At 40.1% G+C, this 25,405-nt stretch overlaps 1 protein-coding gene across 1 annotated transcript in view; it reads left to right on the top strand.

Moving 5' to 3' along the window:
* The window catches only part of MYH15 (myosin heavy chain 15), a 149,467-nt gene that overhangs the window by 27,540 nt on the left and 96,522 nt on the right, over positions 1 to 25,405 (top strand). The window contains 5 exon segments of the mRNA XM_049105298.1: positions 9,326 to 9,444; positions 14,263 to 14,412; positions 15,002 to 15,172; positions 22,215 to 22,391; positions 23,426 to 23,558. Coding sequence (XP_048961255.1) covers positions 9,326 to 9,444; positions 14,263 to 14,412; positions 15,002 to 15,172; positions 22,215 to 22,391; positions 23,426 to 23,558 — 750 coding nt within the window.

The raw sequence follows: 25,405 nt of genomic DNA, 5'->3' as shown, positions 1-25,405 counted from the left end.
TCTTTAGAATTCCAAAGGTAGAGTTTCCATTGGGTTGAGACCACACCGGCTTCATCCCCCTTTGTGTTTTATTCACATGAAAAAAAAATCTATAGTCTTGCCTGCTTGCCAAAAAAGATTTGCGGCATCTTACAATGAGTGATCTGTCTAGAATGAACATTAAAAGAGAAAATCATGATTATGAAAAGGAAGCATAGTTATTATAATTATTTCGTTTAATGTTAAAATTCCTACCTACTAAAACTGAGAAAACCCATTTGTTAAATCTTTCAACAAATAATTCTGAAAAATTTTATATTTTCATTTGTGATAAGATATATATAATATGAAATGTACCACTTTAGCTGTTTTTAAATGGATAGTTCAGTGATACTAAGTACATTCACATTGTTCTTCAGCCAATCACTAGTATCCATCTCCAGAACTTTTTTATCATCCCAAACTGAAACTCTGTACCTATTAATACCTCCCTATTACCCCCTTTACCTAGCCCCTCTCAATCATTATTCTGTCTCTATGAATTTGTCAACTCTAGGCATCACCTTTAAGTGGAATCCTACAATATTTGTCTTTCTATGTCTGGCTTATTTCACTTAGCATAACGTCTTCAAGATTCACCCATGTTATAGTGTGTGTCAGAACTTCATTCCTTTTTGAAGTTGAATAATATTCCATTGTATGTATAGTTCACATTTTGTTTCTCCATTTACCCGTTTATGGACACTTGAGTTGCTTCTACCTTTCATTACTGTGATTAATGCTGTTGTGAACATTGGCATTTAAATATCTACTCAAGTCCCTGCTTTTCAATTCTTTTATACATGCCCAGAGATGGACTCGCTGGATTAAATGGTAATTCTATGTTAAATTATTTTGAGGAACCATACTGCACTGTTTTCCATAGCAGCGACCCTATTTTACATTCCCACAAGCAATGCATAATGCTACCAATTTTCCACATACTCATCAACATTTATTGTTTTCTATTAAAAATTTTTATAATAGCTATTCTAATGAGTATATCTCATGTGGCTTTGTTTTGCATTTCCTAGTGATTAGTGATGTTGAGTATTTTTTTCATGTGCATATTGGCCATTTATATATCTTCTCTGGAGAAATATCAATTCAGGTACTTTGCCCATTTATGAATTGGGTTTTTTTTATTGTTCATCAAATAATTTTTGAGGCCAGTGCACAGGCCAGGCACTATTCTGGTGCTGGAGATATACCTGGGAACACAATATCATCCCTGTCTTGACTGCCTAGTTGGGAGATAGCTTGTATACAGAAACAGACAAATTTGCATGAAGTCATAATGAAAAAAATCAAGCAGAACAGAAGAATAAAGAATAATAATATTCTTATAGATAGAGTGGTCAGAAAATCCCTTGAAGGAAGAGAATACTTGAGCATAGATGAGAATGAAGTGAAGGAAGGGGACCTGTGGCTTGTGTAAGCCTCTTCTATATTAACATATTAAGATACGCTTTTGTGACATCTTTTTGTTGCTTTGTTTTTTTGGTTTTTGTGTTTTTGTTTTTTGGGTTTTGGGTTTTTTTTTTTTTTCTTTTTCCACCCTTTGAAATAGTTTTTTGAGGAATTGGTTTCCTTATGACAACTAGGTATACTTATTTACCAGAAAATACCTATAATGAAGCGCATAATGTCATCCAATCTCCCTGGTGGTTCCTTCTCAGAGTTTTTGCTAGATGTCTTCATCTGTCCTACTTCTGACTGCTATCGGGGTGCTGGGCTTCATCCTTGAATCTTTTCTCTTCTTTTTCTTTTCTTTTCTTTTCTTTTTTCTTTCTCCCTCTCCCTCTCCCTCTCCCTCTCCCTCTCCCTCTCCTCTTTTTTTTTCCCCCCCGCAGCTTCGGAACCTTTTACTGGAACTCTCAGAGTGTGCTCCCCATCCCTCCCACCCCTCTCTGTTCTTTCTTTAGGTGATCATCTCAAACACAACATGTATGGTATTGAACTCTACATCTCACTCTGCCCCTGCTACCAACTCTTCATTTCTCAGTCTTTAGTAGATGTCAACTGGATTCTCTCAGTTGCCCAGACTCTTAGCATCATCTTGAACTTCTTTGTCTCTGCCTTGCTGTGTCTACCTTTAAACCCATGTAAAGCTCATCACTACTTACTTGCCATGACCATGTCCACTGCTACCCTCTAGCCTGAACCAGCGTTTACCAGATTACTGTAATAGCTTCTTTATTGGTCTCTCTGTCTTCACCCTTCTCTCATTACTGATAGTTGTACACAGAACAGCCATTGGTGATCCTTTCATTGTATAAATCAGTTCATGTCCTCACCTCACTCTAGGCTCATCAATAGCTCCCATCCTACTTAAATCTCAAGTCCTTTTTTTTTTTTTAATAGAGTTATATATTTATTTATTTGAGAGAGTGAGATTATATAAGTGGAATGAAGAAGGGCAAAGGAAGAGGGAGAGAAAGAATCCTCAAGCAGATTCTGTGCTGAGTCTGATGAAGGGCTCAATCCTAGGACCCTGAGATCACAACCTGAGCTGGAACCGAGTCAGATGTTCTACTGACTGAGCCACCCAGGCGCCCACTTAAACCCCAAGATCTCATCATAGCCTCCTTGTGCTCCAAGATACCTCAAAATCCCTCTAATTCTATCTCCTACTGTGATATTGTGATTTATAATAAAAAAAATATTAGATCTCTGTTCCTTCTGGCATAGAGTTCTTAAAACCCTTGGAATCTTCTAAGTGATGAGAGCAATATAGGTGATTTTGTTTGGTTAATGAGGTGACTTTCAAACTGTACCTAAGGATGGGAGCTGGTCACCATTGGAACTAGAGAGATGGCACTTTTGGGGCCTACCTCCAACAGTGGCAGGGAGAGGGCTAAAGACTAAATACTGTCACCAGTGGCCAATGACTTAACCAGTGATGTCCATGTAATGAAGCCTCCACAAAACCCCAAAAGGACAGGTTTGGGGAGCTTCCAGGTTGGTGAACACATGAAGGTTTGGGGATGATAGTGTTCTTAGAGAGGGCAAGGCTCTGTACTTTTTTCCTACACCATGTCCTCTGCTCTCTATGCAATCTGACTATTCCTCAGTTATATCTTTTTGAAATAAACTGTTGATATAGTAAGTAAAATGTTTCTCTGAGTTCTGTGAACTCCTAGCAAATTAATTGAACCCAAGGAGGGGGTCACTAGAGCCATGAATCCATAGCCTGTGAGTCAATAGCCCAGGAGACAACCTGGACTTGCAACTGACCTCTGAAGTGGGGGAGTAACAGTCTTGTAGAACTGAATCCTTGACCCATGGAATCTGATGCTACCTTTAGATAGAATTGAGTTCAATTGTAGGACACACAGCCGGTTCACAGAATGGCTCAGTATGGAATCAACCACCCCCCACCAACCTCAATCCTGAGAATAGGGTACAGAGCCTTCACCTACCATTTCCCTACTTTCATTCTCTTCACTTGGACTCATTGCTCTCTCTGCTCCTCTTAGAGTATGCAGGAACCCCTGTTTCAGGACTTTTTCACTGATTCCTCCTTCATCTGGAGCTCTTTTTTTCCTACGCATCCTCATTTCTCACTCCCTCACTTTATTAAGGTGACTTCTTAAATGTTACCTTATCAGACAAGCCTCCCCTGACCACTCCCACCACTTTCTTTCGCTCTCTATCCTCTTACCCTGAATATTTATTTTTTTCTCCATGTCGTTCATACATCTATTTTTTGGTTGACCATCCTACTCCTCAATCCTCCTCAGATGTAAGCTCCATAAAAGCAGGGACTTAATTTGGTGTGTTCTGTGCTGTGTTTATAAGTTTTAAGACAGTGCCTGGCACATTAGTAGTAGATAATTATTAAATGGATCCTACTTATTTAGGGACAATCACCATTAATGCCACAGAACATATCTTTCATGTTTTTATAGTTGAATATGTTCAGGGAACTTTTAAAGATAAAATATATATTTACATATTCTTCATACTAGATTTTTTTACTAAATTATACATAAATATCCAGCATCTTTTCTGAAATATCTTTTTAGATGGCTACAAAATGTCCCATTGTACAGATAGATTAAATATCTATTATTATTGAATATTTATGTCATCATGAGCAAAATTTTGGTGAACGTCCTTACAGATTCAGAGATACATATGTTTTTCCTCAGTAAACTTCTGAGTAAATTTTTGTTCTCAAGCTGACCTATGTTTTACCATTTACATTCCCATCAGTAATTTCTGAAAATAACTTTTGCACTAAGTTCACTAATATTATTTTTCTTAAAAAAAAAAGATTTATTTATTCATGAGAGACAGAGAGAGAGAGAGAGAGAGAGGCACAGACACAGGCAGAGGGAGAAGCAGGCCCCATGCAGGGAGCCTGATGTGGGACTTGAGCCGGAGACTCCCAAGATCACACACTGGGTCGAAGGCAGGGACTAAACCGCTGAGCCACTCAGGGATCCCCAACAGTTATTTTTCTATTGCCAAGTAGCCAGCTTTTGTTTTATATTTAACTATTAATAAAGTTAATTTTTGTATGTTACCTATTTGCATAGCCTCATTTTTGGATTTTTGTTTCCATCCCTAGCCCACTTTTAAAATTGAGAAAATTTTTGTTTGGAACAATTGACTTTTTCTTATTGATTTCTAAGGGCTGATAATGTATTAAGCTTTGGTGATGCCCCCTTACCCCCACCCTCAGTTAATCATGGAGGGAAGATTGAAAGAGCTGGACAGATAGAGAGGAGGGTGTAAAGGGAGAGGGTACCCAAACCAAATGGGGCATTCTTGCCTCTTTCAAGTGCCAATCCTACATTTCTCACATTCTACTGACTAATCTGGTACCACCCTAAATTGCATGGCTAAAACTCTTATCCTCTTCTCCCATGTGATGTCTTCCTGTTGACTTCTGTATTTGTATTCACGATGCTGCTCTTCCCTCTACTTCTTAGGTCAGAACCCTCTTGGTCATGTTCCCCAGTCTTTTCCCATTTCTTTATTACCAATTTAGACTACCAACCCCTTGCATGTTGGTATCTTGTAATGGATTCACATTCTTTCTACTCTTCTTGCTCTGGTCAGTCTTGTAAATCTGCACAAAATTAATCATTGTGAAGCCTGACTCTATGCCATGTAGTCCCTTTAAAGTTTCCTCATTATTCAATGAATACTTTATAATGAGTGGTGTCAAAAGTCTTCTGTGACCAGAAATCACTCGCTTTACTCAGTTTATTGCTCACTCCCTGACTTTGTGGCCAGTCTTTGACATACCTGCTCTCTCCTACTGCAATGCCTGTAAGTCATGCTGTTCTGTCTCAGAAATTCTTGTTCTCTTGTATTTGCCTATCAAAATCCTTCTCATCTTTCAAGGCTCAGATCAAATACTATTCATTTCAAATCTTCCCTGGTCAGGCAGTCCAGAAGGGATCTCTCCCTCTTTCAAACTTTCATAATAAGCAATTTCTTGGTCTCTGATAAGCAGTTGTTTTACTGGCTTGTTTTTTGTTTATTTACTCTCATAGATTATAAACTCCTTGATGCCAATATTTTTTTTGCCTTTTTTCTATCTCTTGTTACAGACTAGCACTTAGGCCTTGCACATAGCAAGTGCTTAGTAAACGTTGTTCAATAAATTAGTAAAATGTGAACAGCTCCGAAATCCTATTATGACCCTACATAAAAGGCTAACAATTGATGTCATTCTTTTAACCCCTCTTCCACATTAGCCAGGTTGTGGATTGACAAAGTTGGACTTTGTTCCTTTCTTTATATCTGATTGTTTACATATCGGATGGAACTGGGATGAATTTGTAGTTGGAAAAGGTTGCCTTTTGTTTTTCCCTATCCCCTTACTTGTTTTCAGGTAAAGTCAGACTTCTTTCTATCTTCTTTACTTCAAAATGTATTTACTAGAGGTGCTTGAGGGTCTCATCAGGAAAGCCTCTGACTCTTGGTTTCAGCTCAGGTTAAGATCTTGGGGTTGTGGGATTGAGCCCTGCATCGGGTTCCACGCTCACCACAGAGTCGGCTTGAGATTCTTTCCCCCTTCCTCTCACTACCCCTCTGCTCTTCCCCCTGATCACATGTGTGAGCTCTTAAATAAATAAATAAAATCTTAAAAACATGTACTAACTAGAACTGGCTACCACTCTCTAGAGAATAGTTCTCAAACTTGGCTGCACAATGGGCCCACCCATGGAGCTTTGAAATTTCTGAAGCTCAGGCCTCACTCAGACCAATCTGATTAGGTACAGGTATCATTGTCTGTTTTTGACATCTTGCCAGGTGACTCCAATGTGCAGCCAAGTTTCCTCAACACTATAATGTGGACTCTGTTCTCAAATCTTCATGTATGTCAGAATCACCTGGGGAGCAGGTTAAGAATAGGGCCTACACCCCAATCACCTTCAGTAAGCCTAGTCCTTTGGCCTTTATGAGCTCTCCAGGCTATTCTGATCCACACCAATGTTTGAGAACACCTGCTCTAGCTAAACTATCAGACAGCCTAATTAAAATCTGTGGGTTTATTCACAAGGTCCTAGGGCATGATGGTGGGAAATTCATAAAGCCTCTTTTGAAAACACATCAGGTCATATGATGAAAATGTGTTTATAGACCTTGCTGTGTCCATAATAAACATTTCCTGGATGTCAGATGGATACTTATTCATAGACTTAAACTATTTTCACCTTGCTTGTGAAACTTTTAGTGCAAATGAAGTAATTTCTGTTTTAGAATAAGAGGACTATCGTTTCTTGTCTAAACAAAACAACAAAAAACTGGAGAATGTGTAACGTATACCTCTAGGATAAATGCAAGGTATACTACTTCTCTGTAGGTTCTTAACTATCTCTGGAGTGGGTGGGAAATGATTCTGTAATGTTGGATGCTATTTCTGGTAGAGCCTACGGTGAGATATTGTACAGAGAATTTGGGTTTCCTTTGTTCATGGATAAAAATAGACTCAAAAGACTGTCCTTCACACTGGAAAAAGATATGAGTTTGAGACTATTATTATCTGTATTGTCCATCTAAATGCTTCCAAAGCTGAGAAAACTGAACTCCTGTCTTTTTTTCCTGAGCAGATATTGCAGAATTGTTCATTCTTCACATAAGCGGTTAGTATTCATGTCCACTCAGATTCATCAGGCACATTACATTTCTCTCTTTCTTTTAAATATTTTCATTCTAGCTAATGTGTTCTTTAAAGTCTCTTCCAGTGCAAAAGGGCTATGATTCTGATCCACTGGGTTCTCCACTTGAAATAACTATGCTTTGGTCTCCAAACATGGCACTCTTAGCAGAGATATCTCAGCATTGGATGAACACATCTGCTCTACTTTTGATTTTTCCGTTTATTTTCCCAAATGGGCTTTGCATTTTGAAAGGTTTCATAGCAACTGAGGACTTGGGCCATTATCGCTGACATGGAGTAAGTGTGAGGCTGGTAGAAATGTATGTATAACGTGTATTGATTTTAGTTAACAAGCAAATACACACTTCAAGCTTTTTAAGCCTTTGTGAGAATTTCAAAGGCCCACAAAAGGAAATGGATATAGATAATAAAAATGACATATAGCGCTCTAATTGTTTTTACTTTATTCCCTGTTTGTGGTTATTGCTCAGGAAATCTTGTACTTCTTAGTGAAGGAAAGACTATATTTCCTTCTTTTCTAAGATGTTATTTTACAAAGTGAGAACATCAGATATACTAGCATTTATCAGAATTCATCTAAAAATGTAGGATGCACTGTAAGTCTCAGGTGAGTGAAATACTCCTTTTATTTGATAACTGAAGAAGTACACAACTGGAAATGTGCTTATAACCCTTTGCCTGTGGCTTTCTCTTCTATTATTGTCATCTTAAAGAACACATGATGTAATACATGGGTATTTACTTTTGTCTGATAACACTCATTCCTCCCCACTTTCCTTAGAAAACAGAAAACGGAAGCACTGTTTTAGAAAAAAGCCATTGTGTGGGTTGTAAGTATTCCTGTTGGGCAGCAGAGGGCACTATAGAGCAGAGACTTGGCCGGAGAAGAAAAGTTTTTGATAGAAGTGTCCTGGCTTCTGTTGATTATTGGTGGTTTCTTGAATTTTCAGACTATTTGGCCCAAGTGCCTGTTTCTTTGAAAGAATCTACAAGTACATATGTAGTAGGGAAAAATAGGCAAATAATAAAGATGAGATTTTCCATGTCTGTCAGATAAGTATTTCTTTTTAGAAGAGGGTCAGTATCAAGAAAGATTCTTTTTACAACCGAGGTATAATTCACATACCATAAAATCCACCCTTTTAAAGTATGCAGCTCACTGAGTTTTAGCAGATTGACAAGACCGTGTAGCCATTATCACTATCTATTGCAGAACATTCCATTACTTCAAAAAGAATCCTATTCTATACCTGAAACCAGTATTATCCTGTATCTCAAATAACTGGATTTTAAATAAAAACTTGAGAAAAAACAACACAAGAAGAATTGTGTGCCCATTGGTAGTTACTTTCCATTCCCTTTGCTCCCTAGCAACCACAGGGGTACTGGTACTTTCTGTTCTTTGGATTTGCCAATTCTGGACAGTTCATATAATTGGAATCACACAATCTACGGCCTTTTGTTTCTGGCTTCTTTCACTTAGCATAACATCTTCAAGTGTGATCCATGTTGTAGCATGCGTCAATGCTTCATTCCTTTTTCATGGCTGAAAAAGTTTTTGTTGTATTTATATACTGCATTTTGTTTATCCATGCATCAGTTGATGGACATTTAGGGTTTTCTCAACTTTTTATTGTTATGAAGAATGTTGCTAAAAGTATTTGTGTGCATTTTTTGTGTGTGAACGTATATTTTTCACTTCTATTTGGTCTATACCCAGCAATAGAATTTCTGGTTCCTAGAGTAACTCTATTTAACTTTTTAGTAGTTGCCAAACTGTTTTCCATAGTGGCCAGATCATGTTACATTCCAACGAGCAATGTATGAGGGTTCCAATTTCTCTACACCTTCACTGACACTTCTTATTGTCTTTTTTGATTATAGCGAGTGTAGTGGGTGTGAAGTGACATTTCATTGTGGTCTGATTTCCATTTCTAAGAACTAAAGTCTTTTAAACATTTAGGATTCAAGCATTTTATTTCAAAACTACAGTCTACCTTGCTACATCTGTCTAAACCCACTATTCTCTTGTCCTCTGGGGAGTCTGTTTGACTATAATGGAATGAATTTTAACAGTGTTTTCCCTTCCTTTCTCTTCCCTTTTTTCCTTGCTCCTTCCTCTCCCCACTTCCCTCCTCCTCTTCCTTCCTTTTCTCTGACCAGGTGCTGACAAAGCTGCGTTCCTTATGGGCATTAACTCCTCTGAGTTGGTGAAGGGCTTGATCCACCCTAGAATCAAAGTTGGTAATGAATATGTTACTAGAGGTCAAAATGTAGAACAGGTAAGGTGATATTTCCAGAGCATTAGGACTCTATGATCTTATAATAATTGTATACATATTGTACTTCTTATTTTTTGGCTTCTGATGTCTGCAACAAGAGCTTCTATTAAAAAAAAAAAAAAAAAGGCAAGAAAGCTCCAGTGATGCATATTTGGAATGCTTTCACTTGTGATGCATAGCACAGTAAATGCTCTCGTGTAAAGAATTTTTCCAGATTCTTAATATGCTGTTTGACAGTTTTCCTGCAGGTAGCAAGTCTCTTTGTAGATGTAGCAAGCTGTTAACTTGTGACCAACATCTTTGTTGTCCAGCTAAGATGCTTTCAAAGCTATTAGTTCCTGACATGAATAAAATCGGCAAATTGGCATCCCCCACCTGTTTGGAATATTGACTTTAGAGTAACAGGCACATTGGTTGAGATAGGGTTTTAAAATATAGGCTGAAAAAAAAAATAAAATATAGGCTGAAGGGCACCTGGGTGGCTTGGTGGTTGAGTGTCTGTCTTTGGCTCAGGGAATGATCCCAGGGCCCTGGGATTGAGTCCCATGTTGGGCTCCCCACAGGGAGTCTGTGTCTCTCTCTGCCTATGTACCTTTCATGAATAAATAAATAAATCTTTAAAAATATATGTATATAGGCTGAAGTTAGTATTTAAAGGAGGGGTATGGAGAGCAGAAATGAGAAACAGAAGGTCATGTAGATTTTGTGCAGCATCCAGAAGAGTGTTTTAATGGTAAAATAACAAGTGCTATGAGGACTGTTGATCCTGAGGCTTTGTCAGAATGCAATATATGTTCCCAGGGCTGCCAGAAAATGAGACCATCTAAGTATGCTAGTGCATTTCAAAATAATAATTTACATCTCTAATGCACATTAGTCAGTATGTGATAACCATGCTGCAGTAACACATACACACTGAAATCTCACTTGACAGTGAAATATTTATTCCCTACATCAAGTCCAATACAGATTGAACAGCCTTGTTCCATACGATAGTTAGACACCTGGAACACATGGCCTCCACAGTTGCTGCACAAGGTGAACAGATCATTTCTGTTCAAAAAGTACACCCACCTCAACTGCTTGGGGCTAGAAGTGATATCATTTCCATTGATATTCTATTGGTGAAAATTAGATTACCCTCTTAGCCACAGGAGGGCTGAGAAATGTCTTTCTGGAGAGAGGGAGGGGTATGATGATGTATAGCATGTATAAAGCATTCACGGGCATTGTCTCCTGTTCTTTCACCAATACTCAGAGGTAAATAGAGCAGGAATACTGATGTTTTCCCAGTTGGGGAATCTGAGGGTTAGGGAACATAAGTAACACTGCAAAGGGCACACAGCTAATATGCAGGTGACATTTAGATTGTCTTACTCTACATACGTTCTAAATCTGAAAATGAGATAGACACATGCACACATTCGTGATAGAAGACAATGATTTTGCTGACAATCAACTCTCTTGCTTTTTGGTATATTAAAGCATCTGATGTGACTGTGTTATTTATAGCATTTCAGCATTTTCCTAGTTTAGCTTACTCTATAAATCAATAATTCTACCTCTATCCTAATACTGTACTGAAAGCAGTAGTTTCCATCATTGTTTTCCCTCATCACTGGAGCTCCTTGAGGCCATGGACTATGATTAATTCATTTTAGTACCCCTTGCCCCTAGCACAGTGCCCTGCAAGCAGTAAGTGCTCCGTAGATGTTGAGATGAACTAAATACCGAGCTCAATTTGAGCCAAGATCAGCAGGACAAGGAGTTGAGCTATTTCTTGTAGTGAGGCTAGGAGTGTTTGGCAGTTTCTTGCTTTTTAACACATTCGCCACGACATGCATGCATGACATGCTATGATTATAGAACAGGGACTTGCTCTGTGTAAAACTAATGAGCCCAGAGGAGGACTGAAATCAAACCTTCGCCTCTTTAATATTGTGTTCTCAGGAACTGAGTTACCACCAGCCTTTACTATAATAGAACCAGTGAAGCAAGCTAATGTATTATTATCCAACACTAAAAGAAAAAAAAATCCTCATCTTCCATCCTCTCTCTCTCTTTCTCTTTCTCTTACTCCTGGAGAGAGCGTAAGAAAGCACACTGTAAGGCTTTTCTTTTCTTAGGAATTTTACTGACTTTATAGAGACAATTGCCACTGCTAAGAATAGAGATGTATATGCTCTGTTGATGACAATTGCAAAAGATGGCAAAAATTCTTGCAGTGTTAACACTTACAAAATTTGATTCTAACTCTAATGCTGACTAACTCTGGGATCTCGGTCAAATATCTTCACCTCTCTGAGCATCATCCGGTGAAGAGGTTGGAATCCTCTGTGTCTTAGTGGAGGGGTGACTGGCATCTAAATGGGACAGTCCTTCAGATGTGAGTGTGTCTTGCACATTGTAGAGGTTTTGCATTCCTGCTCCCAGGTGCTAACTGCCAGTAACCCTCAGTCATGCTGATAATTGGAAAAAACACACTCCCTGTTTTCAAATGCACTCCTCCTTCAGGGGCAGGGTGCCATCCCCAGTTGAGAGCCACTATACATGATTAATAAGAACTAAGACCCTTTGGGTCCAGTATTTTATGATTCCATGAGAGTTCTAACTATGCCTGTTAGAAATAAGTTGTCTTAATTTTTAAAAGATTCATAATAAAAAAATCATAATAGTAACCACTAAGCATGTGCTTTGTATGGCTATCTCATTTAATCTGACAACAAGCCAACTAAATTGATTTTTTTTTTAAGAGAGAAAGGGTTTGAGCAGAGGGAGGGGCAGAGGGAGAAGGAGAGAATCTTAAGCAGGTTCCATGCTCAGCATGGAGCCCAACACCAGGCTCAATCTCACAACCCTGAGATCATGACCTGAGCTGATATCAAGAGTCGGACGGTTAATTGACTGAGCCACCCAGGTGCCCCTACAAAATTGATCTTATTTCCATTTCCATTTTGTAGTTAAAGACGTGAACCTTACAAAGGTTAGCTTCTCAGGGTAGCATAGTAAATACTAGAGTGAAGTTGGGGAAGTAATAAAAGCAGAAAGGGGGATGGGAGAGTGAGACTAACATTTATTGGGTTCCAGGGGGCCGAATCTTGTGTTACACATATTTACACCCTCTGTCTCGTTGACTCTCTCCCTACAACCTTAGCAGAAGCATATTTTAATGTCGTTTTGCAGATGAGCAAGGCAGGGATCAGTGTGGTTGCAAACATGGCTGTTTGACTCCATTTCTTTTTGGTGGTGGTTTTTGTTCTATTGCTCATGATTGCTCCCCAATGATCAGTCTTCTGTGAGTTCATTTGAAAAAGAGCTAAGGAATGAGTCCATGTAGTCCTCAAAAGGTGGAAGTGTGGGTCTAGCTGCCTGATTCCTCCTTCATTGGCTGAAAAATAATGAAAATGATTAATCTGTAAGCTGTATGCTGGTTTATTGGTTTCAGCCAGCAGACACCATATCTTCTATTTCTTCCTGTGACCACATCTTCAAGCTCTCTTCCTGTTTCTTCATTACTCTCCACCCCCACTTCTGAATATTTAGGGAATTAAAAGGTGGGTAAGCAAGTTTGTCACGTTCTTTTGAAAGTTTCAAAGTGACTGCTGTAGACAGAGAATGATTTCCTCAGGGCTCTGGGGGATAAAAATCCTTCTTAGTGCTTTATTTGTGCGGGTGTGCTCTTGACGCCCATAATAAAAAACTGTGATGCCATCCGGCTTATGGATTACTGTGGAAATGACTCAAGATAACTGATCAGAGAGTGGGTGACTCATAACTAAATCAACACCAGACACCAACTGGCTCCTGCTGCGTGCTCGCTCCTGGGCAGCTGAAGGATGGATGGGCTAGGCCTATTTTAAATGTTAAGCGGTTGGAGCACATTCTGCTTCCAGGCTTGGAGAAGGTCCAGCTGAAATCCACTCCTACTTGGAGTCTGTCAGAAACCCGCTACTATAGCAGCACCTTTGCGTCATGGAAGTAGCATCTGCATTTATACGGCATCAACCAGCACAGAGGCTGGAGCTCTCCCCAGTAGGTTACATTAGAGCCTTTGCCGCACACCTCCAGGGAGGGGAAAGGCAGCCTGGGTTTTACAGTAGGACGATCTGAGTCAGATTGATGCATTAAATTGCCACAGGAAGTTGAGAGCACCCCTGGGAACTGGTAGAGTAGAGAATGTGGAGGCTGAGGCTAGAAAGAACCTTCAAGAACATTATTCAGGTGAAGACACTTCAATCTAGAGAGGTTAGGCCAGTTACCAAAGGTTATACAATTTATTAGCAGCAACAAGGGCTAGGCATTCCAGATCCCTAACCTGTTCTACCGGCATTTTCCAAACTTAATGGTGCACAGGAGTCCGCGGGGGATCGTGTTAGAGCACCGGTTCACATTCATAGGTCTGGGACTGGATGCTGAGATGCTGAGAGTCGGCGTCTTTAACAAGCTCCCAGGTGATGCTGATACTGCAGGTCTTAGAACCATACTTGGAATGGCAAGGCTTTAGGATGCATTACCACTCTACCCCCAGAAAGGTGGTCCTTTGATAATAGGAACATGATTTCTCTCATAGAAGTGTCTGGCAAGGAGGCATCAGGCTGGCTCGCCTCTAGGTTTCTTTCCCTCTCCTCCTTTCCTTGCTTCCTCTCCCTTTCTTCTCATTGTATTAAATTTCCTCTCCTGTATCATCTCAGCAGCATGCTAGAACCACACAGAAAGGCACTAAATAGATCCCGATTTTACTAGCTGCTGATTAAAAAATGCCCGGGATTAGAATGCACACTGCTGGCAGATGTGAGGTGCTTCCAATGTGATTTCCAGGTGACCTGTGCTGTTGGTGCCCTGTCCAAGTCAATATACGAAAGGATGTTTAAGTGGCTGGTGGCACGAATCAACAGGGCGCTGGATGCCAAGCTGTCAAGGCAATTCTTCATCGGCATTCTTGACATCACTGGTTTTGAAATCCTTGATGTAAGTATATCGAATTAAAATGAAGTCAATGTGTGTTTACAAGGAGATCAGAAAATGTGAATTGAACATCCGAAAAGGCAGAACGTGAGGAGATTCATTCTGTGAAAACTTAAGGGCCACCCTGGCTGGAAAAGAGCTATTATTAATATTAGTACATAATAATTAATAAAAATAAAAATTCAGCCTCAAATAAAGATAAATAGAAATAAAAGAACCTTTTATGATTTTGCATTTTGATATGATTACATGTTATTGTTATAATTTTTAGTTTGCTAGTATATTTGAAGGAGCTAAGGATTTAATTGAAGAATCGTTACTCATTGAGTCTATTTGCCATCATGTGATTGTGGTTATGATATTCTCTCTACATTTTTCCAAGTGGACCTCAATTTTATTATATTTTTTATTGAGATATATTTGAACAATTAAAAAATATGTATGTGTAAGATATACAACTTACTGGTTTGCCACATGTTTGCGTTGTGAAATAATCACAGTCAAATTAGTTAACCTGTCCATCACCTCAAATAGTTACCATTTGGTCAATTTTACTTTTGTCTCTTCTCCCCACCTAATCCCATCTTTGAAGTATAACAGCCTTGAGCAACTTTGCATTAATTTTGCCAATGAAAAATTACAACAGTTCTTTAATCAGCGCATGTTTGTTCTGGAGCAAGAGGAATACAGGAAGGAAGGCATTGGCTGGGTGTCCATCGACTTTGGTCTGGATTTACAAGCCTGCATAGATCTCGTGGAGAAGGTAATTCTTGTTTTTCTCCTCATTCATTTTCATTTAAGGAGAACTGTCCCTGCTGCCATATTGATCCATATTAGGACTCGGGCTCTGTCAGGGGATGGGAAATGGGGCAGGGGAGCTGTGTGCATTTTCTCTTAATGGGCGTTGTGTGCAGCACCTGTGGCAACCTAACTCAACCCTCACGTCGGTTATGCGCTCCATCATCTCCCACACAGACTGTCGCTGCACGTAGGCTGCTTATGCATGGCCTCCACTGTTAATGCGTGAGGAAACTTGTCGAGATTAAAAATGGTCATGCTCTTGACTGGAAAAACACAGAGCTGAAAATATGAGCACTGTAGGGCCTGGCTGATTAGCATAAGGTGAATGAGTAGACCCAGAGCAGCTTAACGAAATTTGGCAAATTAGCATGCAAACAAACAACTGTCATAAATCCTCAAGGGCCTCTACCTTGCAGGATGTAGTTTGTTCATTTAATTGGACAAGTACCAGTTAGTTTAAGTAATTTATGACAATACTTCATGGCTTATTAGTAAATTAGCTGCAGTGTATGGTTCCTGAATTCAATGATGTTCTTGTACTCCGAAGTCTTTCCGGGTGCTCTGGGAAAGACGAACTGGGTTAGCTGGGGGAATTGAGTACAATGTTTTCTGTGGCTTTGTCCATGGGAGCATGCATGGTGGAGTGTCTTGCTATGACTGGATTGCAGTGAATTCTGGAGTCAAGTCTGAGAAGGCCAACGCCTAGTGCCTTCAACGTGCGAAATGCTCTCTTTGGCTAAGTGGTTGCATCTGGTTCTCAACAGCCCTGCCAGGAAGGAGCTAGGGTGATTGACCTCTCCCTGTCTTTGTGTGCCTCGGGTTTTATTGATCAGTGTCCCATCAACTTTATTTATTGAGCTTTAGATGAAACGATATCTTCCTTGAAAATAGCCACTATTCTTAACAGGAATGGACGTCACATTGATTTTATTATTTTATAGCCAGTGAGCTTTGTAGAGGGAGGACAGGTTGATTAAAAAAAATAATAATAATGTTAACGAACCAAACTCTGAGCTAATTAAAAATAATAACAGTCCAACCATGATCTGGTAAATGTTTGCTGGCATTATTCAAGCTGAGAAATGAAACTAAAGAAGTAGAGGGGCAGATTTAGCTTTGGGCAAGTGTCACTTATAATATCTGCTTACTCTGATTATGGCGAGATACCATTTTTGGGCAGGAAAGTGGGACATAGACATTATTCAGATCCAGATAGGTCTGTGAACATTACTGATTTTTAGTTGATCTGAAGCCCATTGTCTTATTTATGCCAGTCTCCGTGATTCCAAATAACACACTAGCAACATGGATGTAATTTCCTATTGCATTTTCTATTGGTACGGTAAAATGAGAGAAGAAAAAAAAAAAAAACCTGACCAGATGATAGAAGGAAAAGATAAGTCTTTGGCTTCCAATGAATGATTTCTTTTTTTTTTTTTTTTTCCAATGAATGATTTCAAAGGTATTCAGGTCAGGCAAATGAGGAATACTAAAACCTTTCTTGACATGATTCTATATTTTGAAAAGACCCGTTGAGCTGGTTCAGGCTACATGAAGAAAATTTGTTGTAAATATTAATGACCAAACTTACTCCTTGAAATAGAATGAATCATGAGAAATTTTCAAAATTCAAAAGAACGGAAATACATCAATATGTACAAAATGCTGTAGAGCATGCATCTGCGTGCATATATAAGGAAGAAGGATTTTCATACATAAAAGTTTCAAATTTTTATGTTTACAAAAAAGTTTGTCAAACTAAAAAAATGTATTTTAACATTTAATGCTAATTTGGTCGTCAAGCATACAGTGACCTCCTATATAGACGGTGAACAAACCTATTACAGGATTAGCTCACACTTATTTCATTACTTGAAATATTCTCATTTGTTTAGAACTTGAGCATCAATAATTTACATGTTAAAGTATTAACATATGGCTGCATATTTATGGTTTTGCATAGGTATACAATTTATAGTTTTGCATAGATATTGTAGTAGACAAATACATCCAAAATTATATATTTAAAACCTTGCCGCCCCTATCATTGTAGTCACCTTGAGAGGCTGCCTCCATTTTCCAATAATTCAGCCCTTTTGCAAAAACTTCCTCATGTGATGCGGATTTGGATAAGGTTTTAGAACATTACCAGCTGTGAGAGAAAAGTAGCTGCAGTACTGATCATCTCACCCGTTTTTAAGTCCAAACTGTATTACCTCACTTGGCCACATTTTTTTACCTTGTTTGCCTGACTTGGCCCAAATGAATTTTTATTGTTCCTCCACAGTGATCCTGTTTCTAAAATATCCTAAATCCTGGTAGCATCTTGGCAATACGTGTTGTTGTCTCCCAGCTGGCATTCTTTGGGTATGCTAAGTCTGGTTTTCTTATTATAGAATGAATCCCATTAATATCGAGTTCTCTCTTGTACACCCATGAGTATTTCCTTGAAACGCGTCACTCCAAGCTTTCGGTTACAACTCTTTCTGCCTGACTCCTGCCCACAGCAAAGCAGCCCAGATCCCAAAGCTCAAACCTAGATGTGTTGGTGCTCACCTGCCAATCAATTATTTAACAGAACTTGGCTGGGGACCTACATTCAGTCCCCACAGAAGCTACTTATGCTAAGGGCTGTGAGAAATGTGAGTCAGAGGCATCAGCGTATCGTACAGGAACATAGGGTATCATCAAAAAGGCATCTTCTTGAGACCAGACTTTTACTTTTTTTTTTTTTTGATTAAAAAAATGAGTAAATTTATTTAGCAACTACTTGTTTTGATCACTTCCTTGTCATCTTGTTGGTGAGAGAGGGATTCCTGCCCTGGGGTGGAGGGATGGCTGAACTCAGGACCTGACCCTGGACAGGTGAGGTTGACAACAGCCTACTGGCCACACACACTCACTCCCTGAAGGAAGAGGGTGCTGCACGCCATGCACGGCCACGTGGCGGTTGTACTCCTGAGCAGAGCGAGTAAAAGGGGCTGTGGAGGCCGGTTTTATAGTAAGAATAGGGTGAGGTGACTGTTGATTCTCAAGAGAGGATGTGATTGGCTTGGTTGAGTAATTGGCTGGCAGAGATCTGAAACCCATCGCTCAAGGAAATAGGCACTGTGCCTTGTCCCATGATTAGGACGGTTGTTTGGCGAGGGAACCTCGACCATGAAGCACGATGGGAAGGGGAACTTGTGATCGGATCCCCTGAGGCCCTCCCAATTTTCCCCAGATGTCAGGGCACACACAATGTTGGGCCTTAATTTTAGGCCTGATACCACACTACCGCGTAGAAGACTTTGAATTAAATGCTGTCGAAAACTTAAGCAGTTGTTATAAGTAGCACTTGCCCTTAGGAAGTATACAGTCAAGTAGGAGATTTGTAAGTCTAATCAGTGTAAAAATATGTCTCGGTATAAATGCAGAAAGGCACAAAGGCCCACAGAACCCAGAAGAGCAGGAGTCGCCTCTGCTTGTGGGAATCTTGGAAGGTCCGGTTGGAAAGGGTGTAAAATTGCAGCTGGCTCTTAAGAAATGATTATGATTTTAGCAGGTGAAGAGAGGAAGCTAGTGAGGGAAGCCCTGGCAAGAGCTAAGGCAGAGGGGTGAGTGCGTGCAAAGGCCACGTTCCAAAACGTTAGGTAGTCTAGGATGCACAGAAAGAAGGAGCTGGAAGAAAGGAAGGGAAGGTTGTGAAGAGACTCTAAGTAGTTTATCCCTTACTTTTTGGCAGTGGGGGCCACAGAGGGCTTCTGTGCTGGGCCATGGGGCAGTCAGAGCTGCTTGCGTTTTTTCTGTGGGTGTGTGTCTAGGGTCTGGGATGGGAGGAAAGGCCAAAGGTGAGGCAGTTCAGGGGCCTGTGGAGCAGTCCCGGTGAGAAGGAAAGAGGTCCTGCATCGGGACAACAGAAATGGAAATAGTAAGAAAGTGATAGACCTCACAGGAGAGAAGGCAGGACCGATAACATCTGAGGAGGGAGAGGTTAGAGCCTGAAGGTTCTGAGTCAGGGCACCTGACTCCAGTCATTTACTGCGCCACAGAGGACATTTGATGCCATAGGGAAGAACATAATTAGTCTTCTTTCCTGACCTATTTGGAAATTAATTTGCCCGAAGGCCTCATATTTATCAGAAGCTTTAAACCTCCTGAAGAATGGAAAAATGGAGAAGACTCTGAAAAAAAAAAAAAAATGTTTGTCCGCCTTCATCAGTGGTCAAGTTGTTCCATTTCGAACTATGACACGTTCTTGCTTAGCATAAAGCTTCCAGTCAAAATAAATAAATAAATACATACATACATACATACATACATAAATACATAAAAAAATAATAAAGCTTCCAGTCATCCCCCAATAGCAGTTGGCTCTATTAGATGCCCAGCATGATGGCAGCCCTCATGTATGGAAGGTAATTATTTGAGATGGAGGCTGTCGTCCTCATGAGGCATTGCTGTGACCCTGTTGTTGGCAGGCACCATCCCAGGAGATGCTTAAATTTTTAAATAAGCCCAGTTTTCGCTGAGGGTTGACTGCACGTATGGCTGGAAACTCTGTGGTACTAGATGGAATCCATGCCTCCAAAAGCTTACCCCGGTGAAACAACTATTTCGTTTTTCAGATTCTCCCTCCACCTTCTTGTGCTCCTCCACGTTACTGACTTTGCCGAGAACTTGCAAGGTCACTGCTGCCAGGAGCAAGCAGATTCATTCCCCATCTAGATGCTTGGGAGGAAGATGTCTGAGAACTCTTCAGCCCAAGAATTAGTAGCGAAATGTTGTTAATTATGCTTTCTATGGAATGTGGATTCTAAATCTAGGAGAACATACAAAAGAGGTAGAAAATCACAGTCCATGTATTACAAGAATAGACTCAGATGGATCAAAAATGCGATCTTTAGGGGCACCTGGGTGGTTCAGTTGGTTAAGCATTTGCCTTCGACTCAGGTCATGATCCTGGAGTCCTGGGATCAAGCTCTGTGCTGGGCTCCCTGCTCAGCAAGAGAGTCTGCTTCGCCCTCTCTCTTGGCCTCTCTCCTTCCCCCTCCTCCTGCTCGTGCTCTCTTTCTCTCTCTCCCTCTCAAATAAATAAAACCTTAAAAAAAATATGATCTTTGAATATCTGATAATCCACTACTCTGACAAATTAGAGCCATTTGTATAGCTTCGGTGGGATAATTTAGAACAAAATCTAAGCTACAAACAAATTTTCTTTTAATGTATCTACCCATTCAGAGCCTAGGCCAGGAGTTGGTGTGTTCTCTCACCATGAAAACATTTAAGCATTAACTAGCTAGCTTTTTAGAAGGAAATTATGAAGGGAATTCAAGGAACTTTTGGGTGGATTGGACCAGACCTTTCACATCCCTCCCAAACCTGAGAGTCTATGGTTGTTAAGTATGAAGTGTTGGTGGAAAATCATGAAATTTATGCTGTTGGGCCAAGGGGTCCTATTGAGTCTCAGAATTCTGACGATGTTTTCTCTATACTTTGTTTTGTGTGCTTTGTTGTACACCCACATACACGTTTTGCCTCCTTGGTTAGATGCTCTGGAGTCACAACCCTCATATAACCTGATGTGTCTGGTACAGTGATTTATTCATAGAAGGCACTACAAAAATATTTGTGGAATAAATTAATGAATATACAAATATAGAAACTGATATGTAAATGTTAGAATCCTTGATTTTTTTTTTCTCCCCCCCCCACCCTGTTTTTCCCTATGTGTATGTACCCTACATTGGTTAATGAATGGCAGCATTCATGACCCATTTGCTCAAGCCAAGAACCTGGTCATTTTTCTTTCTGTATTACACCCACGTTCTATCCCTCAGCAGGTTGTTACTCCACTTTACCTTCAAGCTATATCACATCTCGATGACTCCTGACCATCTCTGACACTACCGCCGATTTAGACCAGGGGTCAGCAAACTAGGTCCCTGGGGGCCCAAACTAGCCTGCAGCCTGTTTTTGTAAATAAAGTTTTAATAAAGCGTTGTCACACTCATTTTATTTACATGTCACCACTTGCTGTTTTCAGGCCTGAAATGGCTGAGTGGATGGCAGGGGTGTAGCGGGAAATTTGTGGCCCACAAAGCCTGTTTCCTACATGGGCCTTTAAAGAAAAGGTTTGCTGATGGGGTGTAGGATCACCAGTTTTTCCACCACATATTCTTTTGTTGTTTTTATTTTGGCAACCCTTTTAATATGTAAAAACCATTATTAGCTCATTGGGTCTCTTCTACAGGCCACAGTCAGGATTTGGCCGGCAGGCTCTACTTTGCCAACCTTGTTCAAAAACAAGTGATCCTTTTGAAGCAAACATCACATCACATCACTTCTTATTAAAAATCTACAAAGACCTCCCATTACACTTAAAATTCAAATGTCTTAGCATGGCCTGGAGAGCTCTTGGGATCCAATACTGTTTACATCTCTGGCTGCATCTCATTCCACATGTGCCATCTGACTACTTTAGGTCTGTCCGCTTTGCCTTTGGTAGGACCTCAAACTTGCCAAGTGCGTTCCTGCCTCAGGGCCTTTGCAGTCATTACTTGTCTGCCAAGAGTACTTGTACACAGACCTCAGGATTTGCTCTTCTGGTCCAGGTCAGAGGCTTTTACCTATCCTACTTAAACAGCTCCCAGTTGCTCCCCCCGTCATTCTCTATTTCTTTCCTTTGTATATTTTCTTCAGGACACTTATGTGAAACTAAATGATTTCTTTTGTGTTTACCGGACTATTGACTTTCTACTTCATTAGAATGTAGTCACTCTGAGGACAGGCACTTTGTGTATGTGGCTCATGGCTACATCGCCAGCTCCTACTGGTGCCCAGCACCTAGTACATACCTAATATTTGTTGAGTGGATGATTGACTAGTTATATGTAGTGAACCTTCTTTCCCTTTGTCAACTGATTCGTCTCCTGGAATAGGAATTTACACTGACCTCCTCCCTTTTGAAAAATACTGTGTCCTGGTGTTTTCTTTCATCTGCTGTTCGTGTGTATCTCCAACAGCCAATGGGCATCTTTTCCATCCTCGAGGAGGAATGTATGTTTCCTCAGGCCACAGATGTGACTTTCCAGACCAAACTTTTTGACCACCATTTTGGGAAGTCGGTTCATTTCCAGAAGCCCAAGCCTGATGATAAGAGATGTGAAGCTCATTTTGAGCTTGTCCATTATGCAGGAGCGGTAAGTTACCTCTAGACACTGAGCCCTGAATTTTCCTGACTCTATTTCAAATGCATTCTGCCAAAGTCCCTAGATAATACATAAGCAAAGTTTAGATTAAATGAAGAGATGAACAAAAAAAAAATCTCAGTTCCAGCAAAAAAGTTGGCATAGCCTTTTAGCACCTAGGAAATGAAGTACCCATACTATAATAGTATTCCATGTGCACAAAGGTTAGAAATCTCAAAATAGACTCTGTCATCCCAACTCAAAGTAAGTCAGCTTCAGAAAGTCATGGAGATTATCAAAGTCGTGGGTTTTTCCATATTTGTCCTTCCTTTTAACTTAACATTGTGTGAATGAGTGATTTCAACTGATCTTTTTTATTGAAGTTTTTTTTTTTCCCCTCTCTCTCATAAAGAGATAGTTACTGTGAAGTAATGGCCTCCAAACTATGGCCGACAAAGGTTTCTAATGACTCTCCCTGTTTCTTCTCATTTCCCCACGGGGGTGTGTGTTGCCTCCTTTTTCAGCTTCTGGTCAGTGATTCTGGGTATAACAAAAACAATTGATAATGGATATGATAATTCATTCTAAAAATGACCTGCCAACTGTACATAGATGTGCTTGTCATTGTCTTCCTTCACATCCTCGAATATTAATTATAATGATATTTACAGTAAAATATCATTACAATTGCTAATTTTTTTGAATGTTCAGTGTGTCAGAGACAATTGGATTATTTCATCTATTCTTGCCTGTGAGGGAGAGCTGACGTGAATTGTTTCTACTGGAAATACCAGTTAATTCTTTCTCCCTCTCCCTTCCCTCCCCTTCTCTTCCTTTCTTTCCACAATGTAAAATGGTAAAGCCTGAGAATCTCTTCGGGTTGCACAATGGACTCCTGGAGTATTATTCAGTACTGTTACCTCAAACCAATTTAAAGTTAAAGGACCCATACAATTTATGATTTTTTAAAAAAAGTAATGCACAGTTTGCTATGTTAATTTATGCATTCTCTTCTTTTGTTACCCGAACTGCATGCCTTTCTAAAGGTGCCTTATAACATTAGTGGCTGGCTTGAAAAGAACAAAGACCTTCTTAATGAAACAGTGGTGGCTGTATTTCAGAAGTCATCAAACAGACTCCTGGCAAACCTTTTTGAAAATCGCGTCGGTACTGACAGTGGTGAGTTGAACAATCTTCCCTAATTTTTTAGCTTCAGAATGGAACCCATGGCTGCCTCGATGCTTATAAAAACCTTGCCTCTTTCTATGATATCTGTGTCTGCTTCCCATGGTCTGAGTCATCCCCTCTTATTAGCCTTTCTGTCCTCAGGCTGGCGGTTCTTCAGGGAAATGGTGCTCTAAGATAGATGTAATTCAGGGAGACTGCTTTGGTCCACTTTTAGCTCCTACTCAACCCTGCTGCAAACAGGGAGCAGCAAACTGTATTTTGATAAATGATTTTGGGGAAATAACAAGCCTCTTTAATCTATATTCCCCAAGTGTCTTGGAGTTCGCCTTCACAGTGCTTTTGTGTTATAGTAACTTGGGGTTATGATAAGCTTTCTGAGGGCAGGGATTATGTCTGATTTGTTTAACTGTAGCCTCAAGCATGTAGCAAATGCCTGCTTAGCAGACACTCCATAAATATTTATTGATCGACAAATAACTACTCATGTTTAGTAGTTTGTGATTTACGAAGCACTTTTAGATATATTATCTTAGTCCCTGCCATGACCCTTTCAGATACAGTGAAAGGGAAATGTCTCCTTACTTACAGGGGCAACTACGGAAGAGTTAAGGAGCATCCCCAATTTCACAAATCTACTGATCAAAGATAAATTGAAGCATGTTAAAAAAATTTTAAGCATTTAGTTGAGCAAAAATTGATTCATGTGATTCATTTGATTGACATCATTCATTTGATTCAAGTCAAACCCTCAGTGTTTAAGACTGTTCCACTGACGGAGCTCAGGGAGATACTTTATGGAGAGAAGGTGGAGGCAAAATAAGGAAGCTATTGACTGGTTGTAGTTTAAAGCCTACTCGACTGTGATCGGTTGTCGCTAGTGTTTTGATTCTGTAACCTTGGGACGTTTATAGGCTTAGATTTTGGCTCGCTGATATAGGTCACTATGGAATTAGAACCACATCAGTCTAAGGGCCTCCTTGTTTAATTAATTTGACAGTAGTAAATGCAAAACCAAGGTAGGAAGCAGGAATTCTGCTTCCTGGCCTAGTGCCTATACTTCTCTCACTGTCTTCCAGAAACAAGACAGAGAGATGTACAGGCTACGAGTATTTAGGACATAATTCAGATTTCTGCACCACATTTGAGGAAACTGAGACCATGTGGAGAACATCAGCCTCACAACTGGCTGCTGGCTACAGAGGGAAGCTCTCCATGAATCATTTTAAAAGTCACAGATTGGTAACCTTCGAGCCTAACCTGGCCTTCAGACATGTTTTGTTTGGTCCGCACGGTTTAAAAAATCAGAAGTTTCCACATACACATTTGCATTTCCTTTTTCTCACAAAACGTAGAAAACATGGGAAAATAGAAAAATCTGTCCAGCCTGTGTTCAGACACCCTTGTGGCAATGGAGCAACATGTACCAGCTCTTCTTGAAGGGGTGTGCATTCTCATTTCCTAACCTCCTCAACTGTCCTGTTATCTCACACCCAGCTTTAAGTTAACTCCTGGCCCCGGCAGGCTAATTTGGGCCCCCTGATTGACGTGGTGAGGAAATGGAGAAGGAAGTCGGCACTTCTGGCTTCATCAGCACAGATGACATAATTCAGAGCAGACATGAAATCCTGTTGGCCTGCCTCAAGAGGAGGTTGAGAAATGAAGGCTATTGTATTTGGGCCCTCATCATCTCCAGGCAGTGCATTTGCCTGATTCTAATGGTTTCTAAAGTGCCCCTGAGCAGTCGGATAGATGGTGACTCCTAAGCTTACAGTTCCCAGATGGGTCATTCTCTGATCATAAGAGATCAGGCAGGGATTTGGGAGAGAATCAGACAGGAA

The sequence above is a fragment of the Canis lupus genome, chromosome 33 (assembly GCF_003254725.2).
Source record: "Canis lupus dingo isolate Sandy chromosome 33, ASM325472v2, whole genome shotgun sequence".
Classification (NCBI taxonomy): domain Eukaryota; kingdom Metazoa; phylum Chordata; class Mammalia; order Carnivora; family Canidae; genus Canis; species Canis lupus.
The sequence above is the reverse complement of the archived record's forward strand: the minus strand, read 5'-3'. Positions and strand labels throughout refer to the sequence as shown.